Source organism: Lepidochelys olivacea (genome assembly GCF_965140295.1).
Source record: "Lepidochelys olivacea isolate rLepOli2 genome assembly, chromosome: 8".
NCBI classification, from domain to species: domain Eukaryota; kingdom Metazoa; phylum Chordata; order Testudines; family Cheloniidae; genus Lepidochelys; species Lepidochelys olivacea.
The window spans coordinates 66,496,212-66,514,088 of NC_140418.1; the positions used below are offsets into that span (position 1 = coordinate 66,496,212).

The following is a 17,877-nucleotide window of genomic DNA, read 5'->3' on the forward strand; positions in this document are numbered from 1 at the left end:
AGACATCTAGAGCAAAGTACAGGGGGAGGTAACAAGCAGTTGTCATGAAACATGTAAGGTGGTACATAAGTTGTCTCAGGTCTATAAACGTCGGGGAACCTTGCCTTAACCCAGGGGAGGGCAAACTACGGCCCACATCTAGCCCATCAGGGCTTTCAATCCGGCCCACGAGATTGCCAGCCCTGTGACACAGTGAGGCTAAGGCAGGCTCCCTGCCTGCCCTGGCTCCACACTGTTCCCGGAAGCCACTGGCACTACATCCCTGTGGCCCCTGGAGGAGGTGAGGTGGGCAGAGGGCTCTGTGCACTGCCCTTGCCTGCAGGCACCACCCCCCGCAGCTCCCATTGGCCAGGAACGGGGAACTGCGGCCAATGGGAGGTTCGGGGGTGGTACCCACAGGCGAGGGCAGCACATGGTGGAACCGCCTGCTCTACTCCACCCCCAGGAGCCACTGCTGGACATGCTGGCCACTTCTGGGAGCAGCGCTGGGCCAGGGCAGGCAGGGAGCCTGCCTTAGCCCCGCTGCGCACCCCTGCCACCCTGGAGCCACTCGAGGTAAGCAGTGCCAGGCTCGAGCTTGCACCCCAAACCCCTCCTGCACCCCAACCCTCTGCCCTAAGCCCCTTCCCGCACCCTCTGCCGTGAGCCCCCAATCTGCTGCTGCACCCCTACCCCTTGCCCTGAGCCCTTTCCTGCACCCCATTCCACACCCCAACCCCCTGATCCAGCCCTACATTCACGGCCCTGCATACAATTCCCCCACCCAGATGTGGCCCTCGGGCCAAAAAGTTTGCCCACCCCTGCCTTATCCCTTTGTGCAGCCAAGGGGACAGCAGAAATTCCTGCTGCTGACTGAGCCATTCCTTGCCACTGGGCACTCGTGTTAGTGTACCCATAGCTCCTATGAGATGCTAGTACTGTGCCTGAAGGTACTAAACCGAGTGCCTCTGTCACCAAACCATGCCTGTGATCTTTCTTTATGAGTAACACCAAGGCCTGCTGAATTAGCAGGCTGAATTGTCTGCTAGGGCTAATATCATCAGAGTTCCAAGAAAAGCAGCACTAAGTACCTGGAACAGCTAAGTGGCCCCTAAATAGCATTACCACAGCAACAACATTCCAGCCTTCAGCACTTAACACTTACCGAGACCACAACAGGTACACCAAGGTATTCCCAATTTTTTATCATGTCACTGTCACTTTCTATTTGTACATTCTGGATCAGTTTGTCCAAATTCTCTTGTGTAGTTCCTTTTGCCACAAAGAAAAAATGAGTAAGTTAGATTTTGAATTAAAAAGTCCATCTGATACTTAAGATAAATTAGCTCTTGGTCCCAGACATGATACGATTTTTGATTATTTAAAACTAGGATATATTTCTTTGATAGTTCATAATAAATCCATCCTTTTAAATTTATCATTATTTCAGAATCTGAAGGAGATATAACATGGGTTCGCACACAACGCAGTAAAGCAGGCTTCCAGGGCCTGGTAGGCAGGAGCTGTGGGTGGGAACTTTTGGGGGCCCTGCAGACCCAGAGTGGCCCTGGTGATTAGCGGGGGGTCAGGAGCAGCCCGCTCCACTTCCCTCACCCCAGCCCTGTTGCTCGGGGGAAGGGATCTCTCCCCCAACCCCCCCCCCCCCCCCCCCACCGGCAGCAGCAGAACCAGAGCAGCCCGGCCTCAGCCCGCTCCACTCCACCAGCTCCCAGCCGCAGCGCTCTGCTTCCCGCCACCGACGAGCATCCTTTCCCCAACCTCTCCGCACTCACTGGCAGCGAGAAGCGGAACGCCGCGGCTAGGGCCACGTTGCTCCGCTTCCCGCCACTGCCAGTGAGTGCCTGTCGGGGGGAGGGGGGGAGGGAGGGAGGGAGGAGGAAATAGAAGTCGGGGCAGTCAGGGGACAGAGGGGTTGGGTAGGGAGAGGTCTCTGGAGGGGGCAGTCAGGGGACAAGGAGCAGGGGGGCCAAAGCAAGTTCGATATAACGCGGTTTCACATATAACAGTAAGATTTTTTGGCTCCTGTGGACCGCGTTATATTGGGATAGAGGTGTACTTGGAAATTCAAATGTCGTCACTTCACGCCAATCTTTGATAATACATTCAAATTTCTATAGGAGCCTCTATTTCCTTTACTCCAACAGCAATTAGTACATTTCTGGGTCCAGTACAGCAGATCTTGATGCTCCAAGGTCCCATTTGGAAAAATAATTCACTTTTGGGGAAATGGAGGTGGAAGCAAAGGCAAGTCAAACCTCATTATCTAAGTTTCTGCTACTCAATGCTTATGATTGAGAGCTCAGGAATGCATTCTCCTCTCCAGTTTCTGTCACCACTCTTCCCCATCCACTCCAATTCCCAGGATGCACCTAACAGCAAATCCCATCCCAAATCCTCTAAACACTGACCTGGGTAAGGAAGGAAGAATTCAAGAAAATATCCCACATCCCAAGTACTGAGATGCTGCTCAGATAATCTATTGTAAAAAATAAATGTGCTTGCTCGTTGTGCTGGATCACTTCTAGCCCTGTATGAGCAACCTCTTCAAGAGGCATCTGGGAGAAAGAGGCTACAAGTTATGGGCAGCATTTCCTTTTAACCCTGCCATGGCCTAGTACGACTGGTCCATACCCAGTGTTGGCCGCTGCACTAAAACCTAGTATTGAAATCTATAACATATTGAAAAACAAAGCAACTTATCATACCATTTGTGCTGAAGATATAAAGGAGGATAGCTCTTATTTTATCATAAGAGTCATGGCTTTTGTTGAGTAGAACTGGAAGGAGGACTCTCATTGAGTCTTTCACTTTTTGGCCCTCTGCATCAGTTCCAAGAGCTAAATCCTAAGTTAAAAGAAAACAAAGTGGTCTTACTGACCAGTCATTAAAACAAATAGCATCAGTGTGTGTTTCTGTATTTAGTTCCAGCAAAAAGCTAGTTACCACTAACTTTACAAACATCATCATCATAGTGGTTGTGATGGAAGAGTTTCACTAATGACTATTCACACTGAACTTAAACCAAAGGTCCTTTGTCTATACAATTGAAACAACTATTATAGTTGTGTATTGCAACTGTGGTATCAGAGCTTGTATTTTTTAAACCCTGTAGCAAAACAATTTTGACAGTCCACGCTGGCCAGTCAAATCCTGATAGAAAACAGCTCTGCCAAAGAATTTCAGCTATAATTAAACACAGTTGTCAGTAAGGGCCCTGTCTGTACAGATGAAACTAACAGCCTGAGTATCAACATTTTCAAAACTAAAGAGCTTTTACATTGTAACTATTGTAAATGTTTGGTCAGATTTTGTTTAATGTTGTATTACCAAGTTCCAGACCAAAGACCACTATAAGAAAAGTTAATCATCATATCCATGTTATATTTTGCTATTGTAAGAGAGTCTTTATGTTCATAATATTAAAGAATAAGCTTAAACAACATTTTAAATATGATTTTGTACTTCATACTTCAGGTTAACAGCATTAGCTTGTTTGTTTATGGTAGTGCCCACAGTATACAACATGCTTTCTAGACATTCAGAAAGGGAAAGTACCAGCTCTGAGGCGCTCATAATATAAGGTGAGACATAACTGGACAAGAAATTAGGGAAAGTGAAAAACAAATTGGGATTTTTTTTAAAATGTGAAGGTCAACTAGATTACTCATAGGCAAAAGTAGGTCTTTTAACAGAGACTTAAATATTGACAGGATAGAAACCTTGGGGATGAAGTCTTACAGTATGATTACTCAGAGTAGAAAATTTAAAAAAATCCACCATGAAAAAGGCAGATACAAGCTACAAAATTAGTGTTATGAAAATGACTATTTCTGCATAGTCTGCAAACATTAGATTTTATTTACACAAATGACTTTCACATACCTGTTCAGTTTTGCACAGTTTTTCTATACTGGATTTAAACTTACTCATGCAATCTTCTGCTATGTTAAGATGGACTACTTGCTGTAAGAGAACAAACATCGTAACTTACTTCTTTTCACATAGTTCAGTCCTAGCAGGAGTACAATTTAGTTCATTTTTACTAGTTACAGAGTCATCTTTTGACTAGCTGAGTTTAATTTTGTAACCACCTTGTGCTTGTGTTTTACCCCTCACTTAGAACAAGTGATGGGTTATGCAGTAAGGATCAAATTCCAGGTTTTCAAAGGCAGAAACATTTTTGCATGTGGGTTTTTTTGTTTGTTTTGTTAAGACTATAAATGACAGCTTCAGGTTAAGGAAGGTGGTAATCTGTGTGATTGGTAGCTACAGCCAAATACAGTTTAGATGACCTGTCTTGGCAGTAAAACACTAAGCAGAAATTGCGGTGTCCTGACAAGGTGGAGATCAGTCCCAAAGACATGGAATTTAGGAAGCCTAGTCTTCACATATCTCCATAACATCCATCAGTCCGATTAAGGTGCAAGGAGGAAGAGACTGTCTAAATTAATGTTGATGATCAAATTCTAGTTACAAAGTCTACAATGAAATTATTGGAATCGGAGGTTCCCCATCCCCCTTTACTAATTTCTCATTTCTCGAAAAATGTCTATCAGCCTACAATAAGTGAAAAACCTTGTGGCCTAAAATAGGGAAGTGTTGACTTATGACCTTCGCTTAGGATATGGGAATTAGTTTAGGATTCTATATTTTGCTAGCTTCCGGTGACTGCTTCACCCTACTTGACTAATCCCTTACATCCTTCCAGAAAAGCACAATGTGACTGATTACAAGCTGATGCCATTCCATTAGGCTTTTGTATAAGGCCACTCTATGATTATGAATTTTGAAAGATGCCTTTACCAAAACCAATCTTTCCCAGTAATTTGACTATTTCAATGCTGTGAGATCATTACAGAGCATTAAATTCATCTGGATTATCTCAAACTCTAGCCCATTAGAATGTCTTCTCACAAATAACTAAGATACAAAATATGATTTTCTAAATATTAGAAATAATAAAATTTATCAAATGCAAGTTATGACCCTGGATGTTGCTGTTTTTTGACTGAAGGCATTACCAAAAATAGAAGATGAAGAAGCTTTATAACCACAACCGAAGGTTCTTTTTTAGGTGTTTTTGATTAGATAATTTCACTTGAGAATTTCAAGTTCTATCATCTGCTAGTCTCTATCTGCAATGTCACTACTCTATTCCATGGAGTGAAAAACAAAGTCTGCACCAGGAGAGTGCCATTCACAAAGAAAGATGGTTTATCCGACTTCTAGGTACTATGATTCATCTATACGAGACCTCTTTCCCTCAACCAGCTTACGTGATAAAGTCGTGACATGCAACTGGCTGGAACCTGATCTCACTCAGGAGTCCAGAACATTTTAAAGGGAAATGTGTGCAACAGCAGTACATCTTTTTCAGTCTTTGTTTTTCATTTCCATAATGCATGAAGATTCTGCAGTGGGTTTGTGATTAACCACACCTGTTAATTTATGGTTACAGGTCAAGTGAGAACATGATCATGCTTCAGTCGTTTCCTTTAGATGTGTATTTTTGCAGATAGGGGTTTCATTTCAGTTTTAATTGCTGCATTTTACACTACTTAACTTTAGAATCTTTACTAAGTAAATAAAATACCATTGTGTAAAGTTCAGTTTGACAATATACTAATTGTGTATTGATCCTATTAATTTGAAACATTTCTTCCATTCATTATTGCTATATAAAGAGAAAGTAAAAGCAATACTATGAAGCATTAGCTGTTCAGACAGGTATCTACAATCATAATCCAAGTGCATTAGTTTACTTAAAGAGTATGAATGCATCCAACAGAAGGCTTAAACATTTCATATTGACAAAAAAAGCCGTCACACTTGGAAGTGGACTTACTCCTCAAAAAATGTATTCACTGAGAAAAATATGAAGCACCGAACATGAAAACATGCACGACAAAAGCTCAATATAAAAAACAGATTTTTCCACCCTTGGGTTCTTGAATTAAAATCATAAAAATATAGCCTGTAAAACCAGAGATACTATTTGGTGAGAACAGTTGACAAGAAAAGCATAGCAATGTACAGGATGCTGCTTACCTTGGTAATCTGTTTACGGAAGTGGGGCATCTTTTTCATTAGCTGGGCCAGATTACTTAGTGATAACTGTGAAAAGAGGACACAGTTTAAACTCAACTGATGTTTCTCATTCAATAAATTTTATTTCCCTTACTGCTGGAGGCTGGGATTTCCCAACTTCACAACTGAGAAACTCATATCAATTTCTCAGGCAGGTTAAGAACCAATAGCCAAACAGAACTTTTAACTGACCTAGTTGAAAAATACACTGGGCAGGCAAATAATATTAAAAATATATATATATATTTTAACAATAAGTCAGTAATAAGTAACTATTTCTTACTTTTTCTTCTGTTGCTTTTCTCTTTGATGAAACTTCTTTCAAAAGTTTTGGAATTTCCCTGTCAGATTAGGAGAAAGTAAAGGAATGCTTTAAAATCTGAAACAAGTAATTTATAAATTAAAATTATTAAGTTAACAGTATGATGAAGTAGTAAACTCAAGAGATTTATGGTTTCCAATTATCATAACTGTTTTTAGTGAAAAATGAGGTATTTTGGTATTCCATTCTGCAAAAATACTCATTTTGGATGGGAATGAAGTCTCTTTTCTCCATTTATGGCAAAGCTAAGTGCTTCTTGTATTCTAAATTTCCTCCTCAAAATTTAGATGAAGATTGTGGAGTCTCATCATCTTTGAAAGATAGAAATTAAAATTATTTTTATAAAGGATTTCAATAAATATTGGTATATGCTTAACGTACATTTGCGTTATTTTGCAAACATCAGTTTTTGGATACTAGAATTTAATGTGTACACCACTGAGAGGGCTGTACATACTGACTATTCTCCCTTACTAGCTGGCCAAACCAGCTAATCTTTTCCCCTTACAAATCTGTAATCTTTCTATAATTATTCTGTCTTTATACCTTTGTCAATTCTATTACTGTAGTATTTTCCAATTAAATAATATCCCCGAAATGTATAAAATATCAAACATCAAGAACGTAGTCACATACTCTAACACATCTGCAATATGCTTGTGCCGAATTTTCACCCAGAGCTCATCCTCCTCCTCCAGAATTGCCTCCCTTTCCTTTCCACTGGGTCCATCTGTTTTATATCTACAGACAGGAAATCAGGTTGTGAAATTAGATATTTCCAATGCATGTTTTACATAAAGCAACTGAACACGTAGAATAAAAAAGTTAAAATAACTATTTTTAACATTGGCAGGTAATGCACAAAGATTATTTCTTTTTTAAAAAAAGAAATGTGGTTCTGAAACAATAGGTACTGTTTTAACCATATTTTATGCATAATACTCAGGAAAAGTTAAGGCTGATCTGAAGTCCTTAATAATTAAGGCAAAATTACATCCATTTTAGAATAATTTTCTTCTGCAGTAATTTCAGCTAAGGTTGGAAATCCATCCCGGCTTATCCTTTGAATATTCTGTAGGTTGTTGGTTTAAACAAAAAACCCCACAAAATCAAACAAAAACAAAAAACCCCACCCCCCACACACAGATTTACATGCACTTTCATTTCTCTAGGTTTTTGATTTTTCCCTTTTGAATTGAAGTTGAGTGCAAAGTCAAACACTTTGGAGGTGACAAAATCTAGATAGCATTGGAAGTCTATATACCTCTTGAAGTGCAGAAGGACTTCTGTCTACAAACTATGTAGAGCTACAGAACAGACTTTTGTGGACTAATTACTCCACAAATTGACAGCTAACATGCTTAACATCACAGACTTCAATTATTAAGTAGTTTTCTGTGAACAGAAGGAATATGATGCATATTGGGTATCTCGCGACACAACACTTTCATTTATATTTGGATATAGTTGAAGAAACTCACAAATAGTGGTTAAACCAGAAGCCAGTAGAAATAACAGAAAAATACAAACTTAATTTAAAAAAAATCAAATAGTGGCTCTACCGACTGGATAAAAAAAATCTAACCAATAAGTTTCAGACTCGTAAGAATATAAATATATGTTGCAAGCTTAGCATTATTTCTGAAACTCTTGTAAATTTCCATTTGATATCTGAGAATCTGCTAAAGAACTATGTATCTGAAATGCATCCCACAAAGGTTGCCTGATAGCATGGCAGAAGTATGACGACTTGTTTGTGACAAACAAATTTGGAAGCAGATTCAAGATTTATGAGACTTATGCTATAATGTGGAGACAGTCTTTTTATGGAAGAGACTCGAACTAAATTAGATCCAAGTTCCAGAGCTCATACCTGGATCTCAACTTCAATAAATATAAAAAAATTCAGCTCTGCTAGTCACCAATTAAACTTTTAGATTAGGGTAGTAAATATAGCTACATCAGATAGGATGTCTTAATTTTTCTGATCACAGGATAAGCCAAAAATTGTTGCTGCTATGGACGTTTTCCCCTCCTGCCATAGTTATCCATACGTCTGTGACACACTCCCATTGCCACATTAGTCTTACTACTGGGGCTGTATCTTTGAAGGTCCACTCAGAAGCTTCAGTTAGCAAGACAATGTAACCAATCAAATATCTCTGGCAAAGAGAGGATGGAAGAAAAAAGTTTTTAAATAAACTGAAGCCATCTTTACATAGCATAAAGTAGTAAAACAACAAATAATTCCCTTTGTAGTTCACCTTTAATAACTACAAATAAAACAGATATCAAAGACAGGTCCTAAACTCAAGTCAGAATGAAGTACTTAGATACAAAAAGTTATACTTGCTTGTATGTATCATTTTCAATTGGTAGCAGATCATACGCCATTGCTTGGAAGGTAAGTTCATGGAGTACAGTAGACACAGGGTCAAAGCCACGATCGATTATTAACAGCTGGGAATGGGTTTTACCCTAAAAACGTAAGGGAAGAAAAACTTAAGACATACTGTACAAAGCTACAACACTCCAAATCTATTTGAAGCAACCAAATCACATTCTAAGCCTTCTTGGAAAATCCTAGAGAGTGCCAGACTGGTTTATTCTCTGATCAAGAGCAAGGTTTTTTTTTTTTGTAATTCAAAACCCCATTACAGTTAAGTTGTCTTTAGCTATACCAAACTGGCCCAGCTACTTCTCAGCCATGAAGTAGAGGCAGCTTTCTGTTTAAAGACCATATGAGTTCATATTGGATGTTTTTTATGTAGTGTGTTTTCAGGCACAATACAATCCTTTAATTTTTCACTTCAAAAGCAAAAGTCCCTGTTGAACTGGATGCAACAGAAAACAAGCATGTCTTAGGCTTGACACACAAACAGATATTATCTGAATCCTAGACCAAGCAAGAGAACTTACAGTTTTAAATGTGATCATCAGCTGATCTTGATGTGGATTCAAAACTAAGTTCTTTAGGAGTCACTAGAAGACCAGCATCACAAAACCTCAGGGCTTTGATCAAGTCAGAAAGACACAGGACCAAACTGACTGAGCATTCAGGGTGGCACCAGAGGTCCCAGAATGTATGACTGATTCCCAACCCTTTTATCAGAGGCTCTTCCTTCCCCCCAATAGATCAGTAGTTTCTTCCCCTCCCCCTCCATTTTCTCTTATATTCTTGTTTGTGCTCCCAGTCTCTTGGTGGTTGTGCCCACCTCATTGCCCCAAACACTAGAGTATCTACTGGTGGGCAAAAGGGACTCAATTGCATTTGTTCTTGTGGCTGAGCTGAATGCAATGGAATCAGAAATGCTTGGGTCAGTGGGCTACTGCCTAAGGATGCAGCCACCTGTACACATGACCTACCCCATATAACAAACTATTAGGTGCTACTGTGGGAGAAATGAAGGATGGTAGGCATATTTTTAAGAGCCCTGTTCTCCCACATCAATGGGAGTTCCATGAATCCCGAAGTGGGAAAACTGTGCCCCTGAAATAATCCTCTGCTTTACCCAGTGCCCTAAAAGGTGGGATGAGTCAAAATCATGCATTTTCTCCCTGATCTGCACCACCCATTTACTAGTCTGGCAACCCTCCTCCAGGTGGGATGTCTCCATGTCTTGTTATATGAACATAGAGCATCAATTCTGTTTTCTCACTGCACAAGTTATCTTCCACTCTTCCAACCTGTTTTTAAATTACACAAAAAGCAATTGAGGTGACAGTTTTCTATACAGTATTTAGTAACCAAATCTTTTTTTAAAAACAGCATTCTGTCTTCTAACATCCTTTAACAATTTCCTTTGTTTACAAAAATAAAGCAAACATGGGATGTAGTTTTCACTCTACCTTTATCTGGCTTCTCTCATCAATTTTATAGTAGTTTTCAAGCTTCTTTTCAACTAGCTCTGCAAGTTTGCTGGCATTATCCAATGGCTTGCTGGAGGAAAAAAATAAAAAAAGTCAAATATTGTTTATTAAATTTCTGTTATAAGACATTTTAGTGTCAGTGTTCTATAATGCAACTACTTATCTTCAAACATCTGTAGTTTCAGAACTCCTACTTAATTTTAAAACATTTCAAAACACATTTTTGCCAAAATGCATATTTACAGTACTTTCCCTCAACTATGACATAAAACAGCTTAAGAGCTTAATCCTAAACACACTTAAGCAACGTGAATAATTTCATTCCTATTCTCCTATCAAGACCACATATCTGTATGATCAAGCCGTAAATGATCTTGTACTCAAAACAAAAGTACACAGGTGTTTTTTTAAAGAAAAAAGCAAGACCAAAATGGACAGCTAAAAAAAAAAAAAAAAAATGGACAGCAAGTCTCACCTGCATACCCAATAGTCAAAAAGAAGAGCGAAAGAACAAAAATGGATGGTTATTCAGTTCTGGTTGCAGAAATACTGAGTGAAAAATTTCAGTGTTTCTCCCCATAATTCTAGTTGCAAAGCTAACCACAAACAATTTGTTCCACAATACAATATTCAGATTTATAGTAATTTTTAGCTTAGATGCTATAAAATAAACAGCTTTTAGTTTTATGGTTCAACTGTCAAAATCCTTTAGGCATTTAACTGTAAAAGAATGCTGCTTGTTGAAAATGTGTGTAAAAAGTTATGTGCTCATCACACACACAAAAAACCAGGAAACTTTTTCTACTTTTAATTTACTATTTAAAACACAAACTCGTTTAGTACTTTGTTCCCACTATATTATAGGAAATTATAGCTTTTTAGACTGTATGCTGAAGTGGCAGAGAAATTTAAGGATCTGCATTTCTATTATGCCTTTGACCAGAAAATATCAAAGATGCTTGAGAAGTTTTTATGCATTTAGGCCCTGATTCAGAAGAGCATCCTTACTCAAAACACTTAAACATATGCTTAAAGTACTTTACTGAATAGGGATGCACTTAAAACATGTTCTTAAATACTTTCTTGAATTGATCCAAGTCCTAAACACTCCTGTGAGTGTAATGTTACCAATTTTACAGCCAAGGAGACAGACAGAAAAGTTAAAAGAATAGTCTTAGGTTATATAGACCAAGTCTATGGCAGATCCAGGAATAAAAGTCAGACCTCCTGGCTCTCCTTTCTCCAGAAAGAGTAAGTAGATACTAAAGAGAAGGTAGGTGAGGTAATATCTTTTATTGGACCAACTTCTGCTTTCAAGCTTACACAGAGCTCTTCTTTAGATCTAAGCAGCTAACCAGCAGGCAGGCAGTTTTTGCTTAACTATTTTACCAGAGAATGAAATACTATCTAAATAAATGGCATCATTCCAACCAGTCTGTGCTTGTACTGTAATTATCTCTGAGCAGACCAACCAACATTAGAACAAAACCAAAATGGATTTAAAATTACCGGTGAGACGGACATCCATAAAAAGCTAAAAAATTCAATGCTAGAGCTCAGAGTATCTACTCACTACACCAAACTGGGCACAATGAAAAGAATGAAAACTAAAGGGACAACTTTATTTATTTTTTTAAGATTGAGTTTCTGTATAGTACCCTTTTAAAAAGTGTTATCTTTAAACTTTCACATTTTAATTTTTAAAAGATTTTTTTCTGCTCCTGTTTATTTTTTTAATCATCTTTTCAGCTAAGGAGAATGGGCAGCTTGAAACACAAATGTGCTCAGGCATGCCTCTCTATTTCCCACCCCAACAGCAATTGTGTAAATCCTTCCCCTTGACCCACAAAGGACTCCAGGAGAATGGAAGTTGGGAGCTTTCTTGGACCCCCAAGGATCAACTGTTCGGTGCTCTCTGGAGAGGTTCAGAAAGGGAAGGGGACTCTCAACTCCACTCCAATTGCTCCTTAGCCGCCGCACGGCCCCCCCCCCCACCTCAGACCTTAGTTGTTTCCCCTCTCCTCTGGCTCCTGTTGCGTCCCAAATCCATGCAGGGACCCCAAAAAAAGGAGACATTCTCCTAGGCTCAAATTCAATAACAGAAGTTCTGTTGCTGGGTTACTAGTAAAACACATGCAGAACCTGAGGAACAGGATGCATGCAAGTGCCCCCCCACCAAAAAAAGCAGTACTGAAAATGTCACACTAGCAAATGAGACAGTAAGTGCAAGTGACCAGCAACAAAAGCACTGAGACTGACTATTTACTAAAAGTTGACAAATGCTCAAGGGAAGCAAAAACAACCTGCACTACACTTACTCTATGTGGACTCATACCAACCTATTTAATTATCGTTAAGGATCAAATATTATGTTTTTATTAAAAGCATATCAGAAGATGGAACATTGTTTTTTCAAAACAGCACCACAAGTAGGAAGTCAACGATGAAAATCCTACATATATTTAACACTATTTTCTGCCCTACCTTTTATATCTTACTCCTGGGTTTTCATCTAAAGTTGCACATAATGTAACAATTTGTTCAGCCATTGCTTCCATGATGGCATCTTTACCCTTTGCCTTTTCCACAGTTGGACAGTAACAGCAGAAGAATGCATCTGGGACATCGAGAGTAAATACCTAAGTAAAGCATAGCCATGAAAGAGCTTAGCATTGTACATTTCTTTAGAAATAACATCTGGTGTAAGAACAGTCAGAGGGATTAGGACCTCATTTTGTAACAAAAAAGGCATGCACAAGAAAATACATATCTAAGCTAACATTGCCTAATGATACCATTTTATTTTTACTTCAATCCTCTTTCATTTTCTCTGTCCTCTTGAGCTCATCTTTGTTTCTTGTTCTCACACTCCTTTCCTCTATTACTTTCCTCCATTATCTCTTCTCCCTTATAGACTTTACTGTATGTTTCAACCTGCTCACTACTGTACAGATGGAGGAACCTGAGGCAGTCAGAACTAAATACCATCCAATGTCTGGCATGGAGCAATACAGTGCAATGCCAAAGTGATTATAATAAGAGACACAGTTAAACCTGCTTAGGCCCACAATCTGACATACATTTAAGAAATTATAGTCGGGGCAGGGGGCCCCTCCTGTGGGAACTACACACATACAATTGTAGAACTTCAGCAAAAGATTTTACTTGTTTCTGACACTATTAAAAACCACTCTTCTGGCTGCTCCCCAGTTAAGCAAGTTGCTGCCAGAGATTCACACAATCTTTGTATCAACAGGCTCTCTCGCCAAATTCCAAATAAGAATTCCCTCTGCAGATAAAGGCGCAAAATGCTTATTTCCTTCTTGCAAAACATGGCCATTCAAACCTGTCTCAGAATGAAGTCTGACTCTACCCAGTTCTATCACCATGCAAACTGGGCTTAAGTGAATGTCATCAGGAGATTCTTATCTGCCAGCCAAGCAAGCAAATATGCAGTAAAGAGCATTTTTATGATTCACAAAGACCTGAAGGGTTCCCTGATCCCAAGGCATAGGAAAAAAAAAAAAAAAAGCAAAAGGAAGAGAGGTACAGATTCTGCTTACTTTTTACATTAGAAAACCAATGATCAATTTCTCAGTTTCAGATAGAGGTTCTCTGAAGGATCAGGATAGTGAAATCCCACAATAGACTGAAGCTTTCACAGCCCTAAGTTGACTTTGGCTGCAGATGTTTCATCAAAAACTTTTTTTGGTAAAAGCAGTTTAATAAAAACAACCCTCTGACAAACAGTTGTGATGAAAGCCCTTTGTGTAAGTCGACATGAGGAACAAGATTCTCTTTCCATGACTACAACCCCATGACTCACCCAATAAAAAAAGTAGTGAGGAGAGGGAAAGGAGTCCTTCAGTTACGAAGCTCCCTTACCAGAAAATAATAGGAGGCACTACACTCCTATACTCACATATCAGTTGGGGTACAAGAGTTTGACACCCTAGCAGTGTGCAAAACAGAGAAAGGGAAGGTACACAGAAAAACAAGGAAAAGTAATGTGAGAAGAGTAACTCTCAGACATTTCTACAATTTCCTACAGTGGAGCAAGGATTCTTGGCCTTGTGTGCTTCCCTATATTGGCCAGTATTGATGTAGTATTTAATTTTTTTTTTCCCCTTTGATATGAAGTGCGTGAGTGACAAATCTACTATTGCAGATAGAGCGAAAACCACCAATGAAAGAGGCTGGAAACTAGCTGGTGATTATCCTCACCAGTGTCTTCATACTACTACTCTTAAATGTAAGATTTAACCATGTCTTTTTTTGCTTTTAGAATCCTAAATTCTCTGAATTGTTTGCTCTTGCTGACTTCCCATATCCCTATGACTAGTTGATTCTGGGGTCTTAACTAATCCTATCCAGTTACAAGTAAGAAGAACAGTATTACAAAATAGTGAGTAGTGCAGTTTGGCATTGCTTAAGATGAGCCAAAACTCATTTGCTGCACTGAATGACAAAAGCTTTCCTTGTCAACTGAACCCAGTCATGCAATGAAGACAGTGAAAATAAACTTTGATAGCAATAGCAATTTGTTTTCATCTTGCAAATATATTGTAAATAAGCCAAAATGGTGGTAGGCTTTGTGTACCGTTTGTCACAATGTCTGAAAAATATGTTTAAAATAAAAAAAGCAGCTACATTTCAAGACTTTATAGTGGATAAATCAACACTTAGAAATATAAAATGCAGTATAATTTCTGGAGTTATGCTAATATAAAGACTGAAGTTTACCTGAGATTCATATGGCAAGAAGGAAACATTTATTTCTTTGCACCTTCTTATAGCCCATGAGCAGGAGGACTTCATTTTATTAAAGAGAATGTCAGGGCAAACTGGGGAAAGAGATTAGAGGTTATGAAGCCATTTTATATTTATTCCTTTCAGTTAATTCATTCACATTCATAAATCTTGTTCTTTAAAAGTCAGATTTGTTTTAGAGAATTACTACATTAGTCTGTGGCGCCAGCATGTGATCAGACAGGAACTCTCCCAGCTAGAAAATTCTGAACTTTCTGAAACCAGAAACATGCCCATGGCTTACAGAATTCCAGCAGCAGGTCCTTTCAAGAGAAAGGCTGAAACAAGAGTCAATCACTATTAATGGATAAAAAGTATTATAGAACTCTCCCAAAGGGAAAGATAAGTAGTGCTAATCCACTAGGTTTGAGAATCTCTCTTCAGAGAAGAGTTACAGGTACTTTACTTTCCAGCGGATTCCAACTTTTGGACACTGAAGCTTGAGAAAGATTTCTAACAAATTTAAGAGAGATACTGGAACGATAATGAGAAGAAAAAGTAATGTACCACATCCCGAATAGTGAAAAAACAAACAACAAGAGGGTTGTGTATGTTCTTTCTCCTCCCTTTCATACGAGTTGCAAGGTACCTCCTAAATATTACAAAAAAGGAGAAGATAGCCCTCTCCTCCACCCCCAAAATAGGCAATACACACCCCCAAACAAAATATAAAGCAGATACAAGAGTTTGGTTGCACCTATCTTAGAAATATATTCTGCAATACTGAAGTTAAACTTGGATTCTTCTCTAGAAACTGAATTTAAACAATGATTGGTAAATATATGCAGATAAGACCATATGGATACTTAGCAAATTCCTTGAACAGACAAATCTGAGACAGAGCCAAATGGGTTTTCCTTAAATGAAATAAATGAACAAACCTTTAAGTTGCAGCTCTGTAAATCTCTAATAGGGAGATACACAAACAGAAAGCCATGCAGACATGGTTCTCTTGGAACATCAGAACCTATTGTAGAAGTGTTGTATGGACACAAAAACCCAAGTAGATTTTAAGGGCTCTATAGCCTATTTTAACTAGGCCCTGGTCTACACTATGAGTTTAGGTCAAATTTAGCAGCGTTAGATCGATTCAACCCTGAACCCGTCCACACAATGAAGCCATTTTTGTTGACTTAATGGACTCTTAAAATAGATTTCTGTACTCCTCCTCAACCAGGGGATTAGCACTGAAATCGACATCACCAGGTCGAATTTGGGGTAGTGTGGACGCTATTCAATGGTATTGGCCTCTGGGAGCTATCCCAGAGTGCTCCATTGTGACCGCTCTGGACAGCGCTCTCAACTAAGACGTACTGGCCAGGTAGACAGGAAAAGCCCTGCAAACTTTTGAATTTCATTTCCTGTTTGGCCACCGTGGCAAGCTGATCAGCACAGGTGACCATGGAGTCCCAGAATCGCAAAAGAGCTCCAGCATGGACCGAACGGGAGGTACTGAATCTGACTGCTGTATCGGGAGACGAACCCATGCTATCAGAACTCCGTTCCAAAAGACAAAATGCCAAAATATTTGAAAAAAAAAAAAAAATCTCCAAGGGCATGAAGGACAGAGGCTATAACAGGGACCCGCAGCAGTGCGGTGTGAAACTTAAGGCGCTCAGGCAAGCCTACCAAAAAACCCAAGAGGCAAATGCCCGCTCGAGGTCAGAGCCCCAGACATGCCACTTCTATGAGGAGCTGTATGCAATTCTAGGGGGTGCTCCTACAGCTATCCCACACCTGTACGTGGACTCCTGCAAGGGAGTCTCACGCAACAGGGATGAGAATTTTGGGGACAAAGAAGATGATGATGATGAGGGGGAGGTTGAAGATACCACACACCAGGCAAATGGAGAAACTGTTCTCCCCGACAGCCAGGAACTGTTTATCACCCTGGAGCCAATACCCTCCCAACCCGGGCTCCTGGACCTTGAAGGCAGAGAAGGCACCTCTGGTGAGGGTACCTTTTTAAATATAATACATGGTTTAAAAGCAAGTGTGTTTAATGATTAATTTGCCCTGAAGACTTGGGATACATTCGCGGCCAGCACAGCTACTGGAAAAGTCTGTTAACGTGTCTGGGGATGGAGCGGAAATCCTCCAGGGACATCTCAGTGAAGCTCTCCTGGAGGTACTCCCAAAGCCTTAGCAAAAGGTTTCTGGGGAGGGCAGCCTTATTGCCTCCACCATGGTAGGAAACTTTACCACGCCAGGCCAGTAGCACATAGTCTGGAATCACTGCAAAAGAAAGCATGGCAGCGTGTGGTCCCAGTGTTTGCTGGCATTCAAGCAACATCCGTTGAGTTATCCTCAGGAGAGTGATATCATTCATGGTCACCTGGCTGAAATAAGGCAATTTCATTGACATTCAGAGGTAGCCATTCCTGCTGGGCTGTTTGCCTGTGGCTGAAAAGAAATCATCCCCACTGTTAGCCACGTGGTGGGGGGAGGGGTGAAGCGATCATCCCAGAAAATTGGGTGTGTGGGGGGAGGGGGGTTAGTTGGGTTTGTGCTGCACATTAACCCGAAAACATTAGCCCCTACTTTTAAATGGCCAACGTGTCTTTTTCAGTTTTACTCTCCCTTTTTTCCCCTCCCGCAGCTGCAAATGTTTCAACACTGCAACTAGCATCTCCATCCCAGAGGCTAGCACAGATAAGGTGGCGAAAAAAACTACACTTGCGATGAAATGTTCTCTGAGCTCATGCAGTCCTCCCGCACTGAAAGAGCCCAGCAGAATGCGTAGAGGCAGACAATGTCAGAGTCCAGGAAAGCATAAAATGAATGTGAGG

At 39.8% G+C, this 17,877-nt stretch overlaps 1 protein-coding gene across 2 annotated transcripts in view; it reads right to left on the minus strand.

Moving 5' to 3' along the window:
* STXBP3 (syntaxin binding protein 3) overlaps positions 1-17,877 on the minus strand; it is a 46,668-nt gene that overhangs the window by 7,537 nt on the left and 21,254 nt on the right. For both annotated transcript variants that reach the window (XM_084636080.1, XM_084636081.1), the window contains exons 6-15: positions 15,023-15,123; positions 12,764-12,918; positions 10,259-10,349; positions 8,763-8,887; positions 7,046-7,150; positions 6,371-6,428; positions 6,049-6,114; positions 3,883-3,963; positions 2,706-2,844; positions 1,145-1,251 (exon numbers count right to left, since the gene is read on the minus strand). In XM_084636080.1, coding sequence (XP_084492206.1) covers positions 1,145-1,251; positions 2,706-2,844; positions 3,883-3,963; positions 6,049-6,114; positions 6,371-6,428; positions 7,046-7,150; positions 8,763-8,887; positions 10,259-10,349; positions 12,764-12,918; positions 15,023-15,123 — 1,028 coding nt within the window. The remainder of the gene's footprint in view (positions 1-1,144; positions 1,252-2,705; positions 2,845-3,882; positions 3,964-6,048; positions 6,115-6,370; positions 6,429-7,045; positions 7,151-8,762; positions 8,888-10,258; positions 10,350-12,763; positions 12,919-15,022; positions 15,124-17,877) is intronic.